Here is an 18637-nt window from a genome sequence, read left to right on the forward strand (position 1 = left end):
TTGTTTGAGATGAAGTCTCTTTCTGTCACCCAAGCTGGAGTGCCATGGCATCATCTTAGGCTGCTGCAACCTCCACTTCCCAGGTTCAAGCGATTCTTGTTCCTCAGCCTTCCTAGTAGCTGGACTATTGGTGTGTGCCACCACACCTGGCTAATTATTGTATTTTTGCACGTCTAGCTAATTTTTTCATTTTTTGTAGAGACGGGGTTTCACCATGTTGGCCAGACTGGTCTTGAACTCCTGACTTCAGGTGATCTGCCTGCCTTGGCCTCCCAAAGTGTTGGGATTACAGGCGTGAGCTACTGTGCCCAGCCATGACTTCATTTCTAAAGTAGACTTACTTCATTCTGTAGTTCCTGTGGAAAAATACATTTAAAAAGCGTTATTGTTTATATCTGCTTTCTTGTGCTTCTCCCATCTTGCCTGACTTCATGCTTTTAGTTTTACCTTTGTTGTATAGATAGGAATACTTAGGGTAAGAAAGCTTTGGATATCCATCCAAAATTAATTTTTCATTCCTAATTTAATAAGTATTACATTTATGGTTGTTGGTTTTTTTTGAGATAGAGTTTTGCTCTTGTCTGGAGTACAACGGCATGATCTCGGCTCACTGCAACCTTCGTCTCCTAGGTTCAAGCGATCCTCCTGCCACAGCCTCCCAAGCAGCTGGGACTACAGGCGTGTATCACCACGCCCAGCTAATTTTTTTGTATTTTTAGTAGAGACAGGGTTTCACCAATTTGGCCAGGTGGGTCTGGAACTCCTGACCTTAGATGATCCGCCTGCCTTGGCCTTCCAAAGTGCTGGGATTACAGGGGTGAGCCACTGCGCCCGGCCACATTGATGTATTTTCAGTGGAAGCTTAGTTAGGATCTATTAAAAGTTTTTAATAACTGTATTCTTTAGAACTCAATCTTTTTTTTTTTTAACTCTCTGAAAATCAGGATGACGACTCATTTAATTTACATAACAGCAATAGTACTCACCAAGAAAGGGATATAAACCGAAACTTCGATGAAAATGAAATTCCTCAAGAGAATGGCAATGCCTCGGTGATTTCCCAGCAGATCATTCGGTCTTCAACCTTCCCACAAACTGATGTTCTTTCAAGTTCACTTGAGGCAGAACACAGGCTAGTATTTGTTTTTACTTTTTCCTCAGCATTTTCTGTATTCAAGATTTCAATACTATAGAGTTTTTGTGTGATTTAACAGGTTTGAGATACAACTAATGCCATAAATTTCACCCATTATGATATACAGATGATTTTTAATATATTCAAAGTAGCCCTTTGTTCATTTGCATTTACTTTTCATTTGCACTCTGTCCTAGGCAGCTACTATTCTTTCTGTAGATTTGCCTTGTGTAGGTATTTTATATAAGTGGAATAATACAGTATGTGATTTTTGATGTCTGACTTCTTTCACTAAGTATAATATTTTCAAGGTTTATTTGCATTGTAAGCACATGTCACTACTTTATTCCTTTTTTAGTGCTGAATAGTACACTATATGACTATACTGCTTTTTTGTTCATCAGTTGATGAATATTAGTTGTTTGTACCTCTTTTTTTTTTAAACAGTAGGCTCTAGTCCAGTCTTACTTTTTGACTGTTTTGGATAATGCTGCTGTGAACATTCATATATAAGTTATTGTGTGGATATGTTTTTATTTCTTTTGGGTAGATACCTAGGAGTTGAATTGCTGGGACACATGATAGCTCTGTGTGTCACATTTTTAGAAACTGTCAAACTATTTTCCAAAATGACTATGTCATTTTACTTCCTCATCAGCAATATAGAAGGTTCTAGTTTCTCCATATTCTTACCAACACTTGGTGCCATCTATCTTTGATTAGAGTCATTCTAGTGTGTTTGAAGTATGATTTCTTTTTGTGGTATGATTTACCAACACTTGGTACCATCTCTCTTTGATTAAGTCATTCTAGTGGGTGTGAAGTATGATTTCCCTAATGACTAATAGTGTTGAGTGTCTTTTTATGTGCTTATTGGCCATTTATCCTCTTTGGAGAGAAATAACTGTATAAATACTTTACTCTTTTAAAATTACATTTTCTTACTAAGTTGTAACAGTTCTTTATATATTTGTGTATAAGTCTGTTGTATATGATTGGCAGATAATTTCTCCTGTGAGTTTTTTCATTCTCTCAGTAGTACAGCCACCTCCCACCCACCTCTGCCCTGCCCCCACCCCCACCCCACAGGCACCTTTTGAGATGAGGTCTTTCTGTGTTGCCCAGACTGGTCTCAAGTGATCCTACTGAGTAGTTGGGATTACAGGCTTGCACCACCACGCACGGCGTCAGTGGTACCTATTGAAGGGCAGAAAGTTTTAATTTTGATGAAGTCTAGTTCATCTAGTTCATTTTTTTCCTCTCGTGGTTTATGCAGGTTTTCTGGATGATGTGAGATAGGAGTCCAAATTCATCCTTTCCCACATGGATAGCGGATTGTCCCAATATGTGATTTATTTTTTGAGACAGTATCTCACACTGTCACCCAGGCTAGAGTGCAGTGGTGCGATACTAGCTCACTGTAACCTCTGTCTCCCAGGCTCAAGTGATCCCCCCACTTCACCCTACCAAGTAGCTGGGACCACAGGTGTGCACCACCATACCCAGCTAATTTTTGTATTTTTTGTAGAGATGAAGGTTTACTATGTTGCATACGCTAGTCTCAAATTCCTGAGCTGAAGTGATTCTCCTGCCTCGCCCTCCCAAAGTGCTAGGAGTACAGGCATGAGCCACAGTGCCTAGCCTGTAATTTAGTTTTTATTGTAAAATTTTTTTTTTGGACAGGTCTCGCTTTGTCGCCCAGGCTGGAGTGCAGTGGTGCAATCTTGGCTCACTGCCACCTCACCTCCTGGGTTCCAGAGATTCGTGTGCTTCAGCCTTCTCAGTAGTTGAGAATACAGGCACATGCCACCACACCTGGCTAATTTTTGTCTTTTAGTGGAAATGGGGTTTCACCATGTTGGCCAGGCTGGTCTCGAATTCCTAACCTCAAGTGATCCACCTGCCTCAGCCTCCCAAAGTGTTAGGATTAACAGGTGTGAGCCACTGCTCCGAGCCTGTTGTAAACTTTTAACAGCACTTTTTGCTTCCGTCAGTATAGTCTTAAGCATTTTAAAAAATAGTAACCTCTTAAGTGGTTTAGTCTTAGAATTGAAGAGTCTTTATATCTAGAATTTACTTTTGTTTTTTGTAGTTAAAAGCAGGTGTTTTTGCAGAAATGACACACCCTTACTGTATTCCTTAAATAACCACATGGTTCAGCATAACTAAAGGATTTAAAAACTACGAAAGCAAAGAAAGTTAATAGTTTATACTCTTAGATTATCTTATTATTATTCTGTAATTGCTTTGTATAAACTGAATTTTTTTTTTTTTTTTAACTTAAAAATACCTTCTAAGACAAGCTTAGGGCTAAGTTACATTTATTAACAGCCCAGTTGATTGACCTTACTTTTTCCCAGTTTCTTCTAGAACCTCATTTAATTCTAAGACAGTGGAAAACTGGGTTATATCTCCTCTTGAATAACTTTTGTAGAATTTATTTATAATTTCAACTTCTATTTCAATTAAGAACATAAGCTACATGAGGCCAAACATTTTGTCCATTTTGTTCACTATTGTATCTAGCACCTAGAATGGTGCTTGGCACATTACTTTGCTTGAATTTGTCAAATGAGTGAGTGAAGTAAATACTGCAGTATTTTTCTGTTTTGTAAATCTGTACTTATTTTGAGGAATACTTTAATTTTTTTATTTCTAATTTTTTCAGATGTTTAATAGTTTAGTTTATATTTCTCCTGCCAAATGTTATACCCGCCCCCTTAAAACAAGAAAAACGTAGAGATGAGCTCTCACTATGTCAGTGTGTTTCCCAGGCTTTTCTTAAACTCCTGGACTCAAGTGATACTCCTGCCTTGGCCTCCCAGAGTGCTGGGAATAGAGGCGTGAGCCACCACACCTGGCTGGATTGTCTTTTGTTCTTTTCTTTCTTTTTTTGAGGCAGGGTCTTATTCCATTGTCCAGCCTGGAGTGTAGTGGCACAGTGACGGTTCACTGATAGCACTCCGGTGATGCTCCTGCCTCAGCCACGGGTGCATACCACCGTGCCTGGCTAACTTTTGTATTTTTTTGTAGAGATGGGGTTTTGCCGTGTTGCCCAGGCTGGTCTCAAACTCTTGGGCTCAAGCGATCCTCCTGTCTCGGCCTCCCGAAGTGCTGGGATTACAGCCACCATGCCCAGCCTTGCCCGATACCCCCCGCTTTTTTTCCCTTAGATTGCTCCTTCAGAATAAATCTTTATCTTTCTGTCTTTAATCATACATTATTATTTTATCTTCGTGATTATTTTTGTTTCCCTTCTCCAAATCATGTCCTGTGTTGCTTCTTAAATGTGGCTGTAACTATTGTATGTGAATGTGTAGGCATTTAATTTTGTAGGCTGGGCGTGGTGGCTCATGCCTGTAATCCCAGCACCTTGGAAGGCCAAGGTGAGTGGGTCACTTGAGGTCAGGAATGGAAGACCAGCTTGGCCAACATGGTGAAACCCTGTCTCTACTGAAAATACAAAAATTAGCCGGGCATGGTGGTGCCTGCCTGTAATCCCAGCTATTCGGATGGCTGAGGCGTGAGAATCACTTGAGTCCAGGAGGCAGAGGTTGCAGTGAGCCAAGATCGTGCCACTGCACTCCAGCCTGGGCGACAGAGCGAGACTGTCAAAAAAAAAAAAAAACAAAAAACAACAACAACAACAAAAAACACACACACAAAAAAACCCAGTAATTTTTGTATTTGTACCTAACTTTCTTCTAAAATAATTTATTGGGCTGATAATTGCATTTGAGAATTTAGCTAGATTAATTTATAACTAATTTAGCCGGATAATATCTTTAAATTCACTTGTTTAGACAAAATATAATTTATTGTACATTTAATGTGAATGGATGAATAAGTCACCACACTCTTTGTATTGCCTCCCAAATTGTGGAATTTCACGCTATACGGTTTACAACTTGTGACTGATAGGCTTGAGTGATGGCTGAAATGGCAAATATAGAAAAAATTTAGCAAACATGAATTCTTTTTAAAAAAGATAAACATAAATAGATATTTCAGGATTTTTTCCCATCATTCTAATGAATCACCTTGTTTCTCCCCTGCTGCCATTTGAAGCCACTATTCTATAGTATGGATATAAATTGTGAAACTATTTTCCTGTGATCCAGATTTATGTGTGTTCACATCCCCTCTCTCTTTTGTCTCCCCTTCTCTTTCCCTTTCTCTACCCTTTCCTCTACTCCCTTCTTCCTCTCCTTTCCTTTTCCCCCCCTTATTCCAAATAATGCTGTTATCAGCATCCTTGTATTTATATTCTTAAATATTTGTATAAATGTGTAGGTAACAGATTACCAGGAGTGAATTTGATTGGTCAGATGCCATACATATTTAAAATAATCAGCTACTGCCATGTTATCCCAAAACATTGTGGTAATTTACACTCTCACCAATAATGATTGAAATATTTCTAGTCACACAATTGGTAGAAAAGGAAAAGGCCTGTGTGTAGAAAGGAGAATAATGACGCAAACATATCAGATATTCTAATGATTGTAAAAGATGAGTTACCTCTTAAAGAGATAGAGCATAGGCAGTAAAAGAATACAGATAAAAGATTTTTTAACTCACAGAATCTATTGATTAAGGCCATAGTGAGAAATGGCCATAGTGAGAAAGTTGTCACCTAATATCTTGTCTTCCGATTTCCCTTCAGTACTTTAGTAGCAAAAAAAAAAAAAAAAAAAAGTTGGCCCATACCTTTAGAAAGTATTTCTTATAACCCCAACAGACATATTGAATGTTTTAACTATTTTATTTTTTAATCTGCAGAGCAGATATTTAGTGCAGGAAGCATTTTGGTGGCTTCTTGTTCCATTTAGGAAGACTTACGAAAGAGAGACTTTCATTTCATAACTTGACAGAATTTGGTTCTCTGTGACTACTAACAGGAGAAAATGGAGAGGATGAGATTTAGAAACTAAGGCAAATCAAGATGAAAACATTCGGCTGGGGACAGGGACTCACGCCTGTAATCCCAGCACTTTGGGAGGCTGAGGCAGGTGGGTCACTTGAGGCCAGGAGTTTGAGACCAGCCTGGCCAACATGGCGAAACCCCATCTCTACTAAAAATACAAAAATTAGGCAGGCATGGTGGCATGTGCCTGTATTCTCAACTGCTGAGGAGGCTGAAGCACAAGAATCTCTGGAACCCAGGAGGTGAGGTGGCAGTGAGCTGAGATCGCACCACTGCACTCTAGCCTGGATGACAGAGCAAGACTCCATCTCAAAAAATAAAAAATACAAAAACATCCTAAATTGGAGTAAGCTGTAGAGGGAGGGAAAGAAAAAACCCCATACTGCATGAAGAGATCGTATCAGTGAATGATTGATGATTACTACTTGAATGATTAGTATATATGTTTTAATTTTTTTTGAGACTTTATAGATTACATTGTGTTTGTCTTTTTAAAACAATGGATACTTTTCTTTTATATTTAGGTTACTGTAAAAGTTTTAACCAATTTTTTTCCCCTAAACCATATAGTTTAAACTATAAAAAGAATTAGTTTTGCATAGGAATACCATTTTCTAGTGTGGACATGAAGGTGAAGGGGGCAAACAATAAGAACATTTTGTTATTTGCAAAGAATATGATAAAATTGTGGATTCAAGATATCAGATTTGGTAGCAGCTAGTTGGAATGGAGGGATAGTTTTATAGAAATGTTGCACAAGGCAAAAAAGATCCTAAGACAGAAAAGGGAAGAAGAGTAAAGGTGCTATTTGATACGGAACTTTTTTATTTAAATTTCTTAGCTTCAGTTTTCTTGACTGTTTAAGTAGAATATGTGTTTGTAAATTTTTCAAAGACATATATCAATACCCTTTTCCCCATTCTAAGCTAAGAGAGTTAATGGCTTCTTTCAGATTTTAGGGTTATTTTTTCCTGTCAAAGTGGAATGATACTTCTTTTCCATTGCTTCGTATTTTCTGTAAACTTTGTGACTTCTTAAGTTTTATACATATAAATACTCATATTAGTTGAATTTAATAATCACGGGGCAGTGATAGTTTTGTATGTGGTTTTTTTTTTTTTTTTTTGAGATGGAGTTTCACTCTTGTCACACAGGCTGGAGTACAGTGGTGTGACCTCTGCTCACTGGAACTTCCACCTCCCGGATTCAAGTGATTCTCCTGCCTTGGCCTCCCAGAATAGCTGGGATTACAGGCACCCGCCACAATGCCGGGCTAATTTTTTGTATTTTTAGTAGAGACGGGGTTTCACCATTTTGGCCAGGCTGGTCTCGAACTCCTGACTCAGGTGATCCACTGCCTCGGCCTCCCAAAGTGCTGGGATTACAGGTGTGAGCCACTGCGCCTGGCCAGTGATAGGTTTTTTAATAATACTTTTCAAATATTAAAATAAGAAATATTAAATACTCAGGCACGTAAATCATTCTTAGTTGTCAAGTTTTAGCAACTTTATCAGAGTATTGAGGGTAGCCTCAACATCAAAGGGATACAGTTGTCAACTTATTTAAGCAAGCACCAAATGAATTAGTGGAAGTAAATGCCAAAGAAATTCAGAGGGTTTGGGGATGGAGATCATTGTGACTTGGGTACCAAAGGTTTCTTTTTCTTTTCCTTTCCTTTTCCTTTTCCTTTCCTTTCCTTTCCTTTTTAAAATAGTTATTTGTATAAAAATTTATTTTTTAGAGACATGGTCTCACTATATCCCAGGCTGGTCTTGAACTCCTAGCTGGCCTATTGAATTGGTGAGATTACAGGCATGAACCATCACGCCTGGCCCTAGTCACGAAGTTTTAATTGGGACCTAAATTAAATCTTGAAAGGGTTAGACATAAATAGGGGCAAGCGTGCTAGATAGTAGTTTGGAAAAAGAAGGGATGTAAAGACATGGTTAGAATGGTGTATATACCTAGTTTGTTTTAAGGGTGTTCAGTGGAATATTTTGACAAGAATGGGAAATTTACTCCCTGAAGTTAACGATCATATTGAAAAGGCAGGACTTTAGAGATGTCTTATACTTGGTTTGTGATAAAGTAGGAACTGTGACCCAGGTCTTCTAACTTCTAATCCTAGTTCCTCTACTGAGGAATTTGAATTTGTGACTATGGCACAAACACAGTTAAGGAGTTTGTTCTTTAGAAAGTGAGAAACCACCGAAAATATTTATCAGAGATGGTAATTGTGAAACTGGTATCAGGATGATGTGGCAATAGTTTGAAGGAGAGTGGGAAGGAATAATTTAAATGAAAAAGCAAAGTACAGGTGAGGGTTACGGTAATACAGTCAGTCATGCTTTGCTTAATGACAGGGATATATTCTGAGAAATGTGTCGTTAGGTGATTTTGTCATGGCGTGAAACTCATAGAGTGTACTTACACAAACTAGATGGTATAACCTGCTACCTACCTAGGCTGTATGGTATAGACTCTTATTTTTAGGCTAGAAACCTATATAGCATATTACTGTACTGAATATTGTACAGTATTTGTAATTATAATACAGTGGTATGTATTTGTATATCTAAGCATATCTAAACATATACAAAGGTACAGTAAGAAAATGGTATTACAGTCTCATGGGATTATGCATCAGTTATCTGACCAAAATATAGTTATGTGGCACATGTTTGTATGTTTATGGGGGAAAGGGAAACACAGATTGTTTTTATTTTTCTTATTATTTTTCGTAGAAATGGGGTCTCACTTTGTTGCCCAGCCTGGCCTTACTCCTGGGCTCAAGTGATCCTCCCACCTCGGTCTCTCAAAGTGCTGGAATTACAGGCATGAGCTACCACGCCCGACTAGATTATTTTGAAAGCTATTTCAAGAACAGTTAAAAGCTACAGCCTCTGGAGAAGTAGAAATACTTGCCTTCTGTTATATTCTCTTTCATAATAGTTGATAGTTTTTTCCACCTGCATTGCTTAGTTACGATTCAGTTTTTAAAAGTAAAACAGGTAAAAGTTTAGATCCAGCAAAAGAGCAGTCAGATTGTTTTGCTGGTCTAGATTTAATAGCCTCTGTATTAGGTGACATTGAATGGTAAAAGTGAGTGGAAATGCTATTTCAAAAGGAGGCCATCCAAATTAAAGAGTAAAGACAGTGCATTGGAAGAAGTCGTGGCTAAAAGGAATGAAAGAAGAAATGATTAATGCTGACTGTGACGTTTTTGTTCAATAGCAGCAAGGTGCTGTGCAATACATACTGATTTGGGAGACAGAAAACCAAAATTCTATTTGTCTTTGCCATCAAGTAAGCAAGTTACTTTACTTATGTGATCTTTATTGTTCATCTGCAAAATGTGGGTATATTAATGTTTTATTCAAGGTCTCAGATATTCTGTGAGACTCTTTGAAAAAAAGGTCTAAAAGTCTATAAGCAGCTAATGTGTAGCAGGCGCAAGTTAAAGATGAGTAGGTGTAAATGAGAGAGGACTTAAAAGTTTGTGGAACAATGTAATTAAATGATAAAAACTGGTAACTCTGCTTTTCAGCATAACTACATCAAGTTCAAGACCCTTTTGTAAGCAGTGATACCAGTCATTTTAGACCATCCCTGAAGAACTGAGGGCCCTGGCAGTTTAACCGTGTCAGTGCTGTCTTTTTTACAATAACTGAAGAAAAATGGGCCCACTCTAAAATTTAAGGTTAGGAAATGAGGAAGTCGGAAGGAGCCAAATCAGGACTGAAAGGTGGATGTCTAATGATTTCCCATTGAAACTTTGCAAAAGTGCCCTTGTTTGATGAGAGGAATGAGCAGGAATGTTGTTGTGTTTTAAGGACTCTCTGGTGAAGCTTTCCCAGGCATTTTTCCGCTAAAGCTTTAGGTTGCCTTCTCAAAACACTCATAATAAGCAGTTGTTACTGTTCTTTATCCCTTCCAAACAACTGTTGCCATGACCTTTGCTCTTGACTGGTCCTCTTTTGCTTTGAGCGGATCACTTCCACTTATTGGTAGCTAGTGCTTTGATTGTGATTTGTCTTCTGGATCATACTGGTAAAGCCATGTGCAGTTCTTTGAAGAAATGCTTCAGAATCTTGATCCCACTTGTTTAAACTTTCCATTGAAAGCTCTGTTTTTGTCTGCAGATGATCTGGGCACACATTGAGTGGAAAGTTTATTCAGCTTTATTTTTCATACAGAATTAAGTAAGCTGAACCAAGTGTGATGTCTGTGATGTTGGCTGTTTCTGTTGTTAATCGTCAGTCCTCTTCAGTTAGGGCACTAACAGGATTAATTTTTTCCTTGTCAATTGATGGGGATGGTCTGCTGCTGCTTCTGTGAGGGCTTCATCTTCAGAATCACCTCATCTCTTCTTAAAATGAGTTATCTATTTGAAATTGTTGGTTTCCATTGGGTATTGTCCCCATAAACTTTTCGTAAAGCATCAGTGATTTCATTATTCTTCCACCCAAGTTTCACTATAAATTTGGTATTTGTTCTTGCTCCAATTTTAGCAGAATTCATGTTGATCTGATAGGGGCTTTTCCCAAATCTTACCCTTTGTGGTGCCTTACACAAGATTCTGTTGAAACATGTTATCACAAGTTAGCACAAGTTTATTTTGGTGCAGAGTTTTTTTTCTTGAAATTCTTGCATAGTTTTTCCATGATACACATTTTTTTATGAACTTTTTGAAGACTCCTTGTAGGAGTAACAGAGGTACTTAGGGGTTTCATTTTGTAAAAACCCCTTCATATCAATACAAGATATGTGGCCATATAAGAAACAAGCTTGGAGATTTCCCAATCAAATTCTGTAGCTATTGCTACAGTGTTTATGATTGCCCAAGTAGAAAACCTAATGAGTAGTCAGAAATATGGTGGTACTGAAGAAGAAGAGGAGTGATATTGCTGTTACTTTTAGTATAAGAATTTAGCAGATTTGCTTCACGTCTGTTAAAAGTTTCCAGCCTGAAGAGCCTTTGACACCAAAGATTAAGCAGTCAAGGAGTTCATTCTAATTTTAATATCAGTTTGTTAATCTTAACCTGTTTATTCATTTTCAGAAAGATATTCAAAGCCTGAGCTCAAAAATCCTTTTGATGTGTCTTGGGGTCTTTGTATAATGGATCCTAGATCATGTTTTCTTATACATAATAAAAATGAAACTGTCCTGCACAGGGTAAGCTTTAAATTAAACCTCCTTTCCTCTCCTTTTCAGATTGTTAAAGGAAATGGGCTGGCAGGAAGACAGTGAAAATGATGAAACATGTGCTCCCTTAACTGAGGATGAAATGAGAGAATTCCAAGTTATTAGTGAACAGGTGAGAAAACCTGAATCACACAACTTCACTTTTAAATTGCCCTTATTTAGAACAATATAATTATATGCAAGCATGGAATGGGGGAGATTTTGAAAGTTTTATTTAGGAATTTATCACGATAGGTCAGAATTGCTTTTAAAACAAACAAAAAAAGGAGAGAGAGGGAGACAGGCTTTTGCTGTGTTGTCCAGCTGGCCTCTAGAACTCCTGGGTTCCAAGTGGTCCTCCAACCTTCGCCTCTGTAGTAACTGGGACTACAGGCAGGAACCACTGCACCTGTTTGAATTGACTTTGTAGAAATCTGCAATAGTGGCTTCTTTAAACTATTGGGTGTGCAATAGTTAGGAATTAGTGTAAGTGATGTCTATGATTAGTCATTTTCTGGACCTTTTTTGTTTTGTTTTTTTGACTTTTTTGGGGGAGGAGCAAGAGTGATAAGAAGTAGAGAGTGTTAGTAGATTCATAAGTAACTTCACCTTTTATCCTTTTCTTGCACAAGAGTATTTCATATTCTAAAACATCTTGCTTAATGTCTCCCTAGTTACCTTTCTGAAAGAGTATTAGGGAATTTTTGTTAGAGCATCGGAAAGTTGAGATGCTTTTTTCAAATCCATTATTTGTTTATTTAAAGAGTTGGGGTCTCACTCTGTCATCCAGACTGGAGTGCAGTGGCCACTTACAATTCACTGCATCCCCAAATCTCTGGGCTCAAGCAATACTCTTGTCTCAGCTTCCTGAGCAGCTGGGACTACTGGCTTGTGCCACTACACTGGGCTTATTTTCTGTCTTTACATTGTTTCTAATTTGGGCCAACTATCTTTTTTCTTCTTTAATGATCTTTTGACCCAATTCTTATTTATTACCAACTAACCTTTTAGTTATGATTTCTCATTTTCAGAAATAGACAACTATATTTTTTCTAGTATCTTCATCTCTGGTTAAGCAAGAGATTTGTAACTTTATATACCTCATTCTACTTTACAAACTATGAACAAAGCAGACTGTGGGGGAGTGTATTAATTTAGGTTAGAATAATAAAAATAACAGATACAGGTTAATAGTTTCTGATTATATTCTGGGAAGTCCCTGAAGGTATTTATCACAGTTGTCACTTGAGGCAGTAAAAATGTGGAAAAGTTTAGTACCTTAATCAATGTGACAATTATTACTCACATCTACTTTGTCCGGATCCAAGATTTTTTCAGACATATCATTACTTGTGGAGTTTTGGGGATAAGATACAATTTTATTATATTCATGCTTATATTTATTACAGTAGGTTTGTAACTCTTGAGGGATAATTTATTTATTTTGCCTTTAACATTTTAGTTACAGAAGAATGGTCTGAGAAAAAATGGTATTTTGAAAAACGGCCTGATCTGTGACTTCAAGTTTGGACCTTGGAAGAACAGCACTTTCAAACCCACAACTGAGAATGATGACACAGAGACAAGTAGCAGTGACACATCAGATGATGACGATGTGTGAAGGATTTCCTAACAGCTTTAGAAATCTTAGTGTGATACATCTCTCATACAGTTTGGGGTGAATTGTAAAAATGAAGAACTATAATTTATGTAGTGAAATACCCCATTTAGAAGAGGATTTTTTGGGGGACTTCAATACGAAGAAAACCAAGAATGTTTTGTTGGGCTGTGTTGAACATTATTTCTTTGTAAATGAATGTTGTAGGAATGAGGACTTGGGTTGGTCCAACATTGACTTTCTTCATCACTGCAACATTTCTCTGACTAGCAATGTGACGATGTAACAAATGAGATTTTCTCATTTAATAATAAAAAATTGTGTAATGTTTTGCAAAGCTTCTGTCTTAAAATGTCCAGGTCTTAAGAAAAAAGGCAGCTTACACTGTTTTGCTTGCAGAGTCATATCTTTTTCGTACAATGGAAATCCTTAAGTCCACTTTGTGCGGTCCCCCTCTCCTCCCCCCAAAAAACAAACAAAAAAACCAAAAAGGAAAATGTAGCATGTTGGCTAAAACTGGAGCAAAGTGCACTAAAACAATTTCCTGAACTCAGCTGTTGTACTATTCACCTTTTAAAACATAAATTGCTCTTTAGCCATTTGTAGTGCAGTAAATGTTACAGGAAAAGACTTGCCACATTTTCTTCCAAATTTTAAGAGGTGATTTTCAAAAGCTTTATTGGGGTATGTTGTCAGACCAGGGTTTTCAGAGTTGATGGAAAAGAGTCTTGTGGGAAAACTTATTTTGATAAATTATTACACACGCAGAAAAACTGATCACACTGACTGGATCTGTCCACAACATGGAAAATAAACTGGATTTTCAGAATATTGTTGTTTTCTGTAGTGTTCAAGGTATTGTTTCTAAACATAAACATACTCTAAACATGCTTTATTCACTTGTTAAAGTCATACTTTTAAAAGTAATACCTTACTAAAGATGATGATTACTTTCCGAGGTGAGAAAAGGAAAGCTAAGCCTTTTCATTATCAAATACACAAGCTTATTAAATGAATGACTGTTAACTACTTTATTTTTATTTGCACATTAACTTTGGAATTGTTTCTGTTTTGCTGCTGACTGAAAGTATTTTGGCTCTGTGTATATTTGTATTTTGATTTTTCTGGTTTTGTTTACCCCCATTCCCTTTTAGCTCCCCCTCATGTTTAAATATATTCTAATTGTAAAGAGCATAATCTTAGAGCAAAAATATTTGGGGTTTTATGTCAGATCTATTCCTAAGTGTTTGTTGTTTTTTAAAACGGTATTTTCTCAGATGGCTGCAGTATTTTGCTATTTCTACATAAATACCCTACCCGGACTCCCTAGCTTTCACCGGAAACTGTATTTTTTTTGTTCCCACTGAGACTGGTGGTGATGGGGAAATTAAAAACAACACACTAGCACACTCCCACAAAACTTGAGGAAGTTAGAATGGTAATAAAATATTAAATAGACCTTATACTTAAAATGAGGTTTTACTATATGATTTGTCACAATTCAATCTAATCAGCTAAAGTTAAATGTAGTTAGAATTAGCCACAGGAGAATGTAAAGCATGCTTTGACAAAGCTATCGGTATCACATATTGATGTCTTTGAGACTCTTAGATTGTACTATTTGCTTAATAGATTAATGAAACCTGTCAGATGCAACCTGTATTTTCAAAAACAAGCTAGAAGGAACCTGAGGAACGTGGTTTACATTTGAGATCTACCTTACTGTGTTTTCTACTTTCAAAAAAGATTCTGTAATTTTGGTTTTTTGGCATCTGTCTTATACTCAGACAATTTTTTCTGCCTTAATTCCCATTTACCAGCAGTTAACTCATGTTTATTGTGCTTTAATGCATTGTGATATGGAATGTGTTTAGTAATTTACTCTTTATAAAAATGGTAAAGTACAGTGGTATGGTTATTGTATGCATTAAGTTAATGACATTAATAAGCTTGGTTATGAGGGGTTGGAGCCATACACATAATTTAAGAGAACAGTTATAAAGTTTAACATAGTTTTAGCTTGCTGTCTAAATAATGGGCAGCTGGTAAACAGCTTGGACCATATTGTTGTAAAGACAGCCTACAAACACAGAAACTAGTTACAGATCTAAGGTGGAATTGCTGAACTCAGAACTAGGCTATGGAAGTCTGAAAAGCAAATTTGGCCATTTCAAACTCATTTTTTCTGCAGCTTTTTTATTTTTGTTTTTTAACACTTTATTGAGGTATAAATTGACTTGAACACACAGGTAAAGCATACAGTTTACAGTGTCTTGACCTACAACTAAGTGAACATAATCTATTCCCCCGAATTGGTTCCTTTTAAGTCCCTGTCACTACTAATTCTCTACCCCCCCTTATTTTATTTTGTTATAAAATGTAATTCATGAGCAAAATTCTTAAGGTGGTGATTTAAAATAGCATTTCAAAAACTATTTGATTTTAGTATAAGGATTAGAATATTAATTTCTGCAGATAATTTCTATTAAAATTGAAATAGTGTGTTAATCTAAAAACCAGATTGACAATAAAATCAGATTTATATAGACAAAATTCAGTATGTTAAAGGATCTGGTTCCCCCCAAAATACTTTGTCCTTTTTTGCTAGTGTTTATGTATACTGTTAAAATGTGGTTATATAAACCTTTTAGGAATCTGTTAAATAACTTGTTCTAACACCCCATCCGTCATCATCCCTAATCTGATATTAGATTCTACATACATGCTCCATAATCATGCAAACTAAGTTGAATCTAGATGATGAGGGTAGGCCGGGTGCGGTAGCTCCTACCTGTAATCCCAGGACTTTGGGAGGCCAAGGCCAGCGGATCACCTGAGGACTTTGGGAGGAGACCAGCCTGGCCAACGTGGTGAAACCCTGTCTGTACTTAAAAAAAAAAAAAAAAAAAAGTACAAACATAAGCCAGGTGTGGTGGCGTACGCATGTAATCCCAGCTACTCTCAGGATACTGAGGCAGGAGAATCGCTTGAACCCAGGAGTCCGAGGTTGCAGTAAGTTGAGATCGTGCCACTGTGCTCCAGCCTGGGCAACAGAGTGAGACTACGTCTCAAAAAAAAAAAAAAAAAAAAAAAAGGAATAGATAACTAGGGTACAAAGGAAAAAAGGATACACACTTGTGAAATATTTCTATAAAGTGAGATTTTTGTTTTGGCTTACACAATAAGGGATGTGTTACTAGAGCTTTTAAATGATTATCACTAAGAGTTGGATATTTTAACTTCCAGATATGTTTCCTGAGGTTATAAAAGTGATTTGGCTGTTAGGGGAATGACAGGACATTTCAAGCAATAGAAAAATCGTTGAAAGCCTCCAGATGCTGCAGAGATGCTTCAGATGCTGGTGTTTGTTTTTTATTTCCTTTCTTTAGGCAGGGCTGAATGCTTGAACTTAATATTTAACTGGGGGGCCGGGCATGGTGGCTCACGCCTGTAATCCCAGCACTTTGGGAGGCTGAGGCGGGAGGATCACCTAAGGTCAGGAGTTCAAGACCACCCTGACCAACATGGTGAAACCCCATCTGACCCACTCTGTACTAAAAATACAAAAATTAGCTGGGTGTGGTGGTGTATGCCTCTGATCCCAGCTACTCGGGAGGCTGAGACAGGAGAATTGCTTGAACCTGAGAGGCAGAGGCCGTGAGCCAAGATTGTATCACTGCACTCCAGCCTGGGCGACAGAGCGAGAGTCTTGTCTCTCAAAAAAATATATATGTATGTGTGTATACATATGCACACATATACATATTTATACATATATACTTTATATATATATATAAAATTATGGGACACGTGGACCTGAAAAACTTGTAGTTCAGGACTTGAGAATGTCTTGTAATTATCTAGTTTAAGAGGTTTTGTAATTGTGAATTTTTGTTCACTTGTACAGTTAACTTACATTTAAATTCATTCTGCCTACCCTTCTGGAATATTTGTTTTGTAGAACTATGGCACAATGATTGGAGGTACAGTGTATTACATCATTAGGTCTGGTTGAAGGATACTGCTGAAGTATGTTCAATGCAGCAGTGTCCTAACTTGCAATATATAAGAGCATGTGTAGTGGTGGGGTCCAAACTTACCTACACCATTGGTATCATTGGGGAGCTTCCCCAATGTGTCAACCATCCCCTGCCCCCACCAACACCCCAGATTGTGGTTTAATTGGACTGGGGCATGGCCTGGGCTTTATAATATTTTAAAAATCCTGCCCCCCAAAACCCTTTTTCTTTTTTTTGGGAGATGGAGCCTTACTCTGTCACTCAGGCTGGAGTATAAATGGTGTGATCTTGGCTCACTGCAACCTCTGCCTCCTGGGTTCCAGTGATTCTCATGCCTCAGCCTCCCAAGTAGCTGGGGTTACAGGTGCACACCACCATGCCCGGCTAAATTTCATATTTTTAGAGATGGAGTTTCGCCACGTTGGACAGGTTGGTCTCGAACTCCTGACCTCAAGTGATCCGCCCGCCTAGGCCTCCCATAGTGCTAGGACTTACAGGCATGAGACACCGCGCCCAGCAACCAGTTATAATGTATTAACATACAGTATGGTGGAAGTAGTCACACCTTGGTTTGAAAGTACACTTTGCCCCTTTTCAGTTGTGCCTTTTTAAATTTTATTTTTATTTTTTAAAGACACGGGTTTGCTCTGTCACCCAGGCTACAGTGCAGTGGCGCGATCTCTGCTCACTGCAACCTCTGCTTCGTAGGTTCAAGCGATTCTCATGCTTCAGCCTTTCAAGTAGCTGGGATTATAGGAGCTATCACCACGCCGAGGTAAGTTTTGTATTTTTAGTAGAGATGGGGTTTCGCCATGTTGGCCTGGTTGGTTTCAAACTTGGCCTCACATGATCCGCCCTCCTTGGCCTCTCAAAGTGCTGGGATTAGTCATGAGCTGCCATGCACAGCTTTAGCTGTGACTTTAATCCAGGTAGGCAACTTAATAGGTATTGGATAGTGTTATCGTGAGGATGAAAACAATAATGAAAACCACCTGGTGTAAATCCTGGTTCACAGTAGGTGTTCCATAAATTTAGCTGTTAATTCACTACTAGTGACAATTCAAGTGGACCTTTCCCAGTAGCAGGCAGTACCTATTTTTAAAAAGTTAACTATTGTTAAATAGGCAGGTACTATTCTAAGTGGTTGTAAATAGTGTGAAACATCTGAGTTCTCACAGCAAATTACAACTGTTTTATCTCTGCTTTATTTGGTGTTATGTTCAGTCATGACCTAAGCTTGATTTTATTCAGCCGTTAAAATGAGTTTTATCAGAGATCTGAAATGTAATCATTGAACTTTAATGGTAAGTCATAGTCCTGTGAACTACTTGCAAGAATGGGTTTCCATGCTTTCAAATCTTTCAAAATAGAATTGCCTTTGTTAGTCATACCACTTTATGCTTTTTGTGGAAATAAGGTAGGTAAGCACATAATTAAGCGAGAGTTTAACTTGATACTTGCACTCCATTTCTCTCAAGGTTTTCCCTCATTTTCTGGAATGCTAAAGGTGAACGATAATGGACTGGAGAATTTTGACAACAGTATATAACTGTTTCCTCTCACTTTTTAATTTTATTAAAGAGATGGGGTCTTGCTATGTTGCCCAGGCTGGTCTCAGACTCTCCTGGGCTCAAGCGATCCTCCTGTCTCAGCATCCCTCCTGTCTCAGCATCCCAAAATGCTGGGATTACAGGCGTGAGCCACCGTATCTGGCAAGAATATATAACTCTTTTGCCTTACTTCGGTTACTT

General features: G+C 37.8%; 1 protein-coding gene across 4 annotated transcripts in view; it reads left to right on the forward strand.

The window, feature by feature from the left end:
- GPBP1 (GC-rich promoter binding protein 1) overlaps positions 1–14771 on the forward strand; it is an 88112-nt gene extending 73341 nt beyond the window's left edge. For 2 of the 4 annotated variants that reach the window (XM_025387355.1, XM_025387356.1), the window contains 3 exons: positions 945–1132; positions 11280–11382; positions 12712–14771. In XM_025387355.1, coding sequence (XP_025243140.1) covers positions 945–1132; positions 11280–11382; positions 12712–12870 — 450 coding nt within the window. In that variant the 3' untranslated portion in view covers positions 12871–14771. The remainder of the gene's footprint in view (positions 1–944; positions 1133–11279; positions 11383–12711) is intronic. The other 2 variants (XM_025387354.1, XM_025387353.1) reach the window with 1 other exon arrangement.
- The last annotated feature ends 3866 nt before the right edge of the window (positions 14772–18637 follow it).

This window comes from Theropithecus gelada, chromosome 6 (assembly GCF_003255815.1).
Source record: "Theropithecus gelada isolate Dixy chromosome 6, Tgel_1.0, whole genome shotgun sequence".
Taxonomy (NCBI): domain Eukaryota; kingdom Metazoa; phylum Chordata; class Mammalia; order Primates; family Cercopithecidae; genus Theropithecus; species Theropithecus gelada.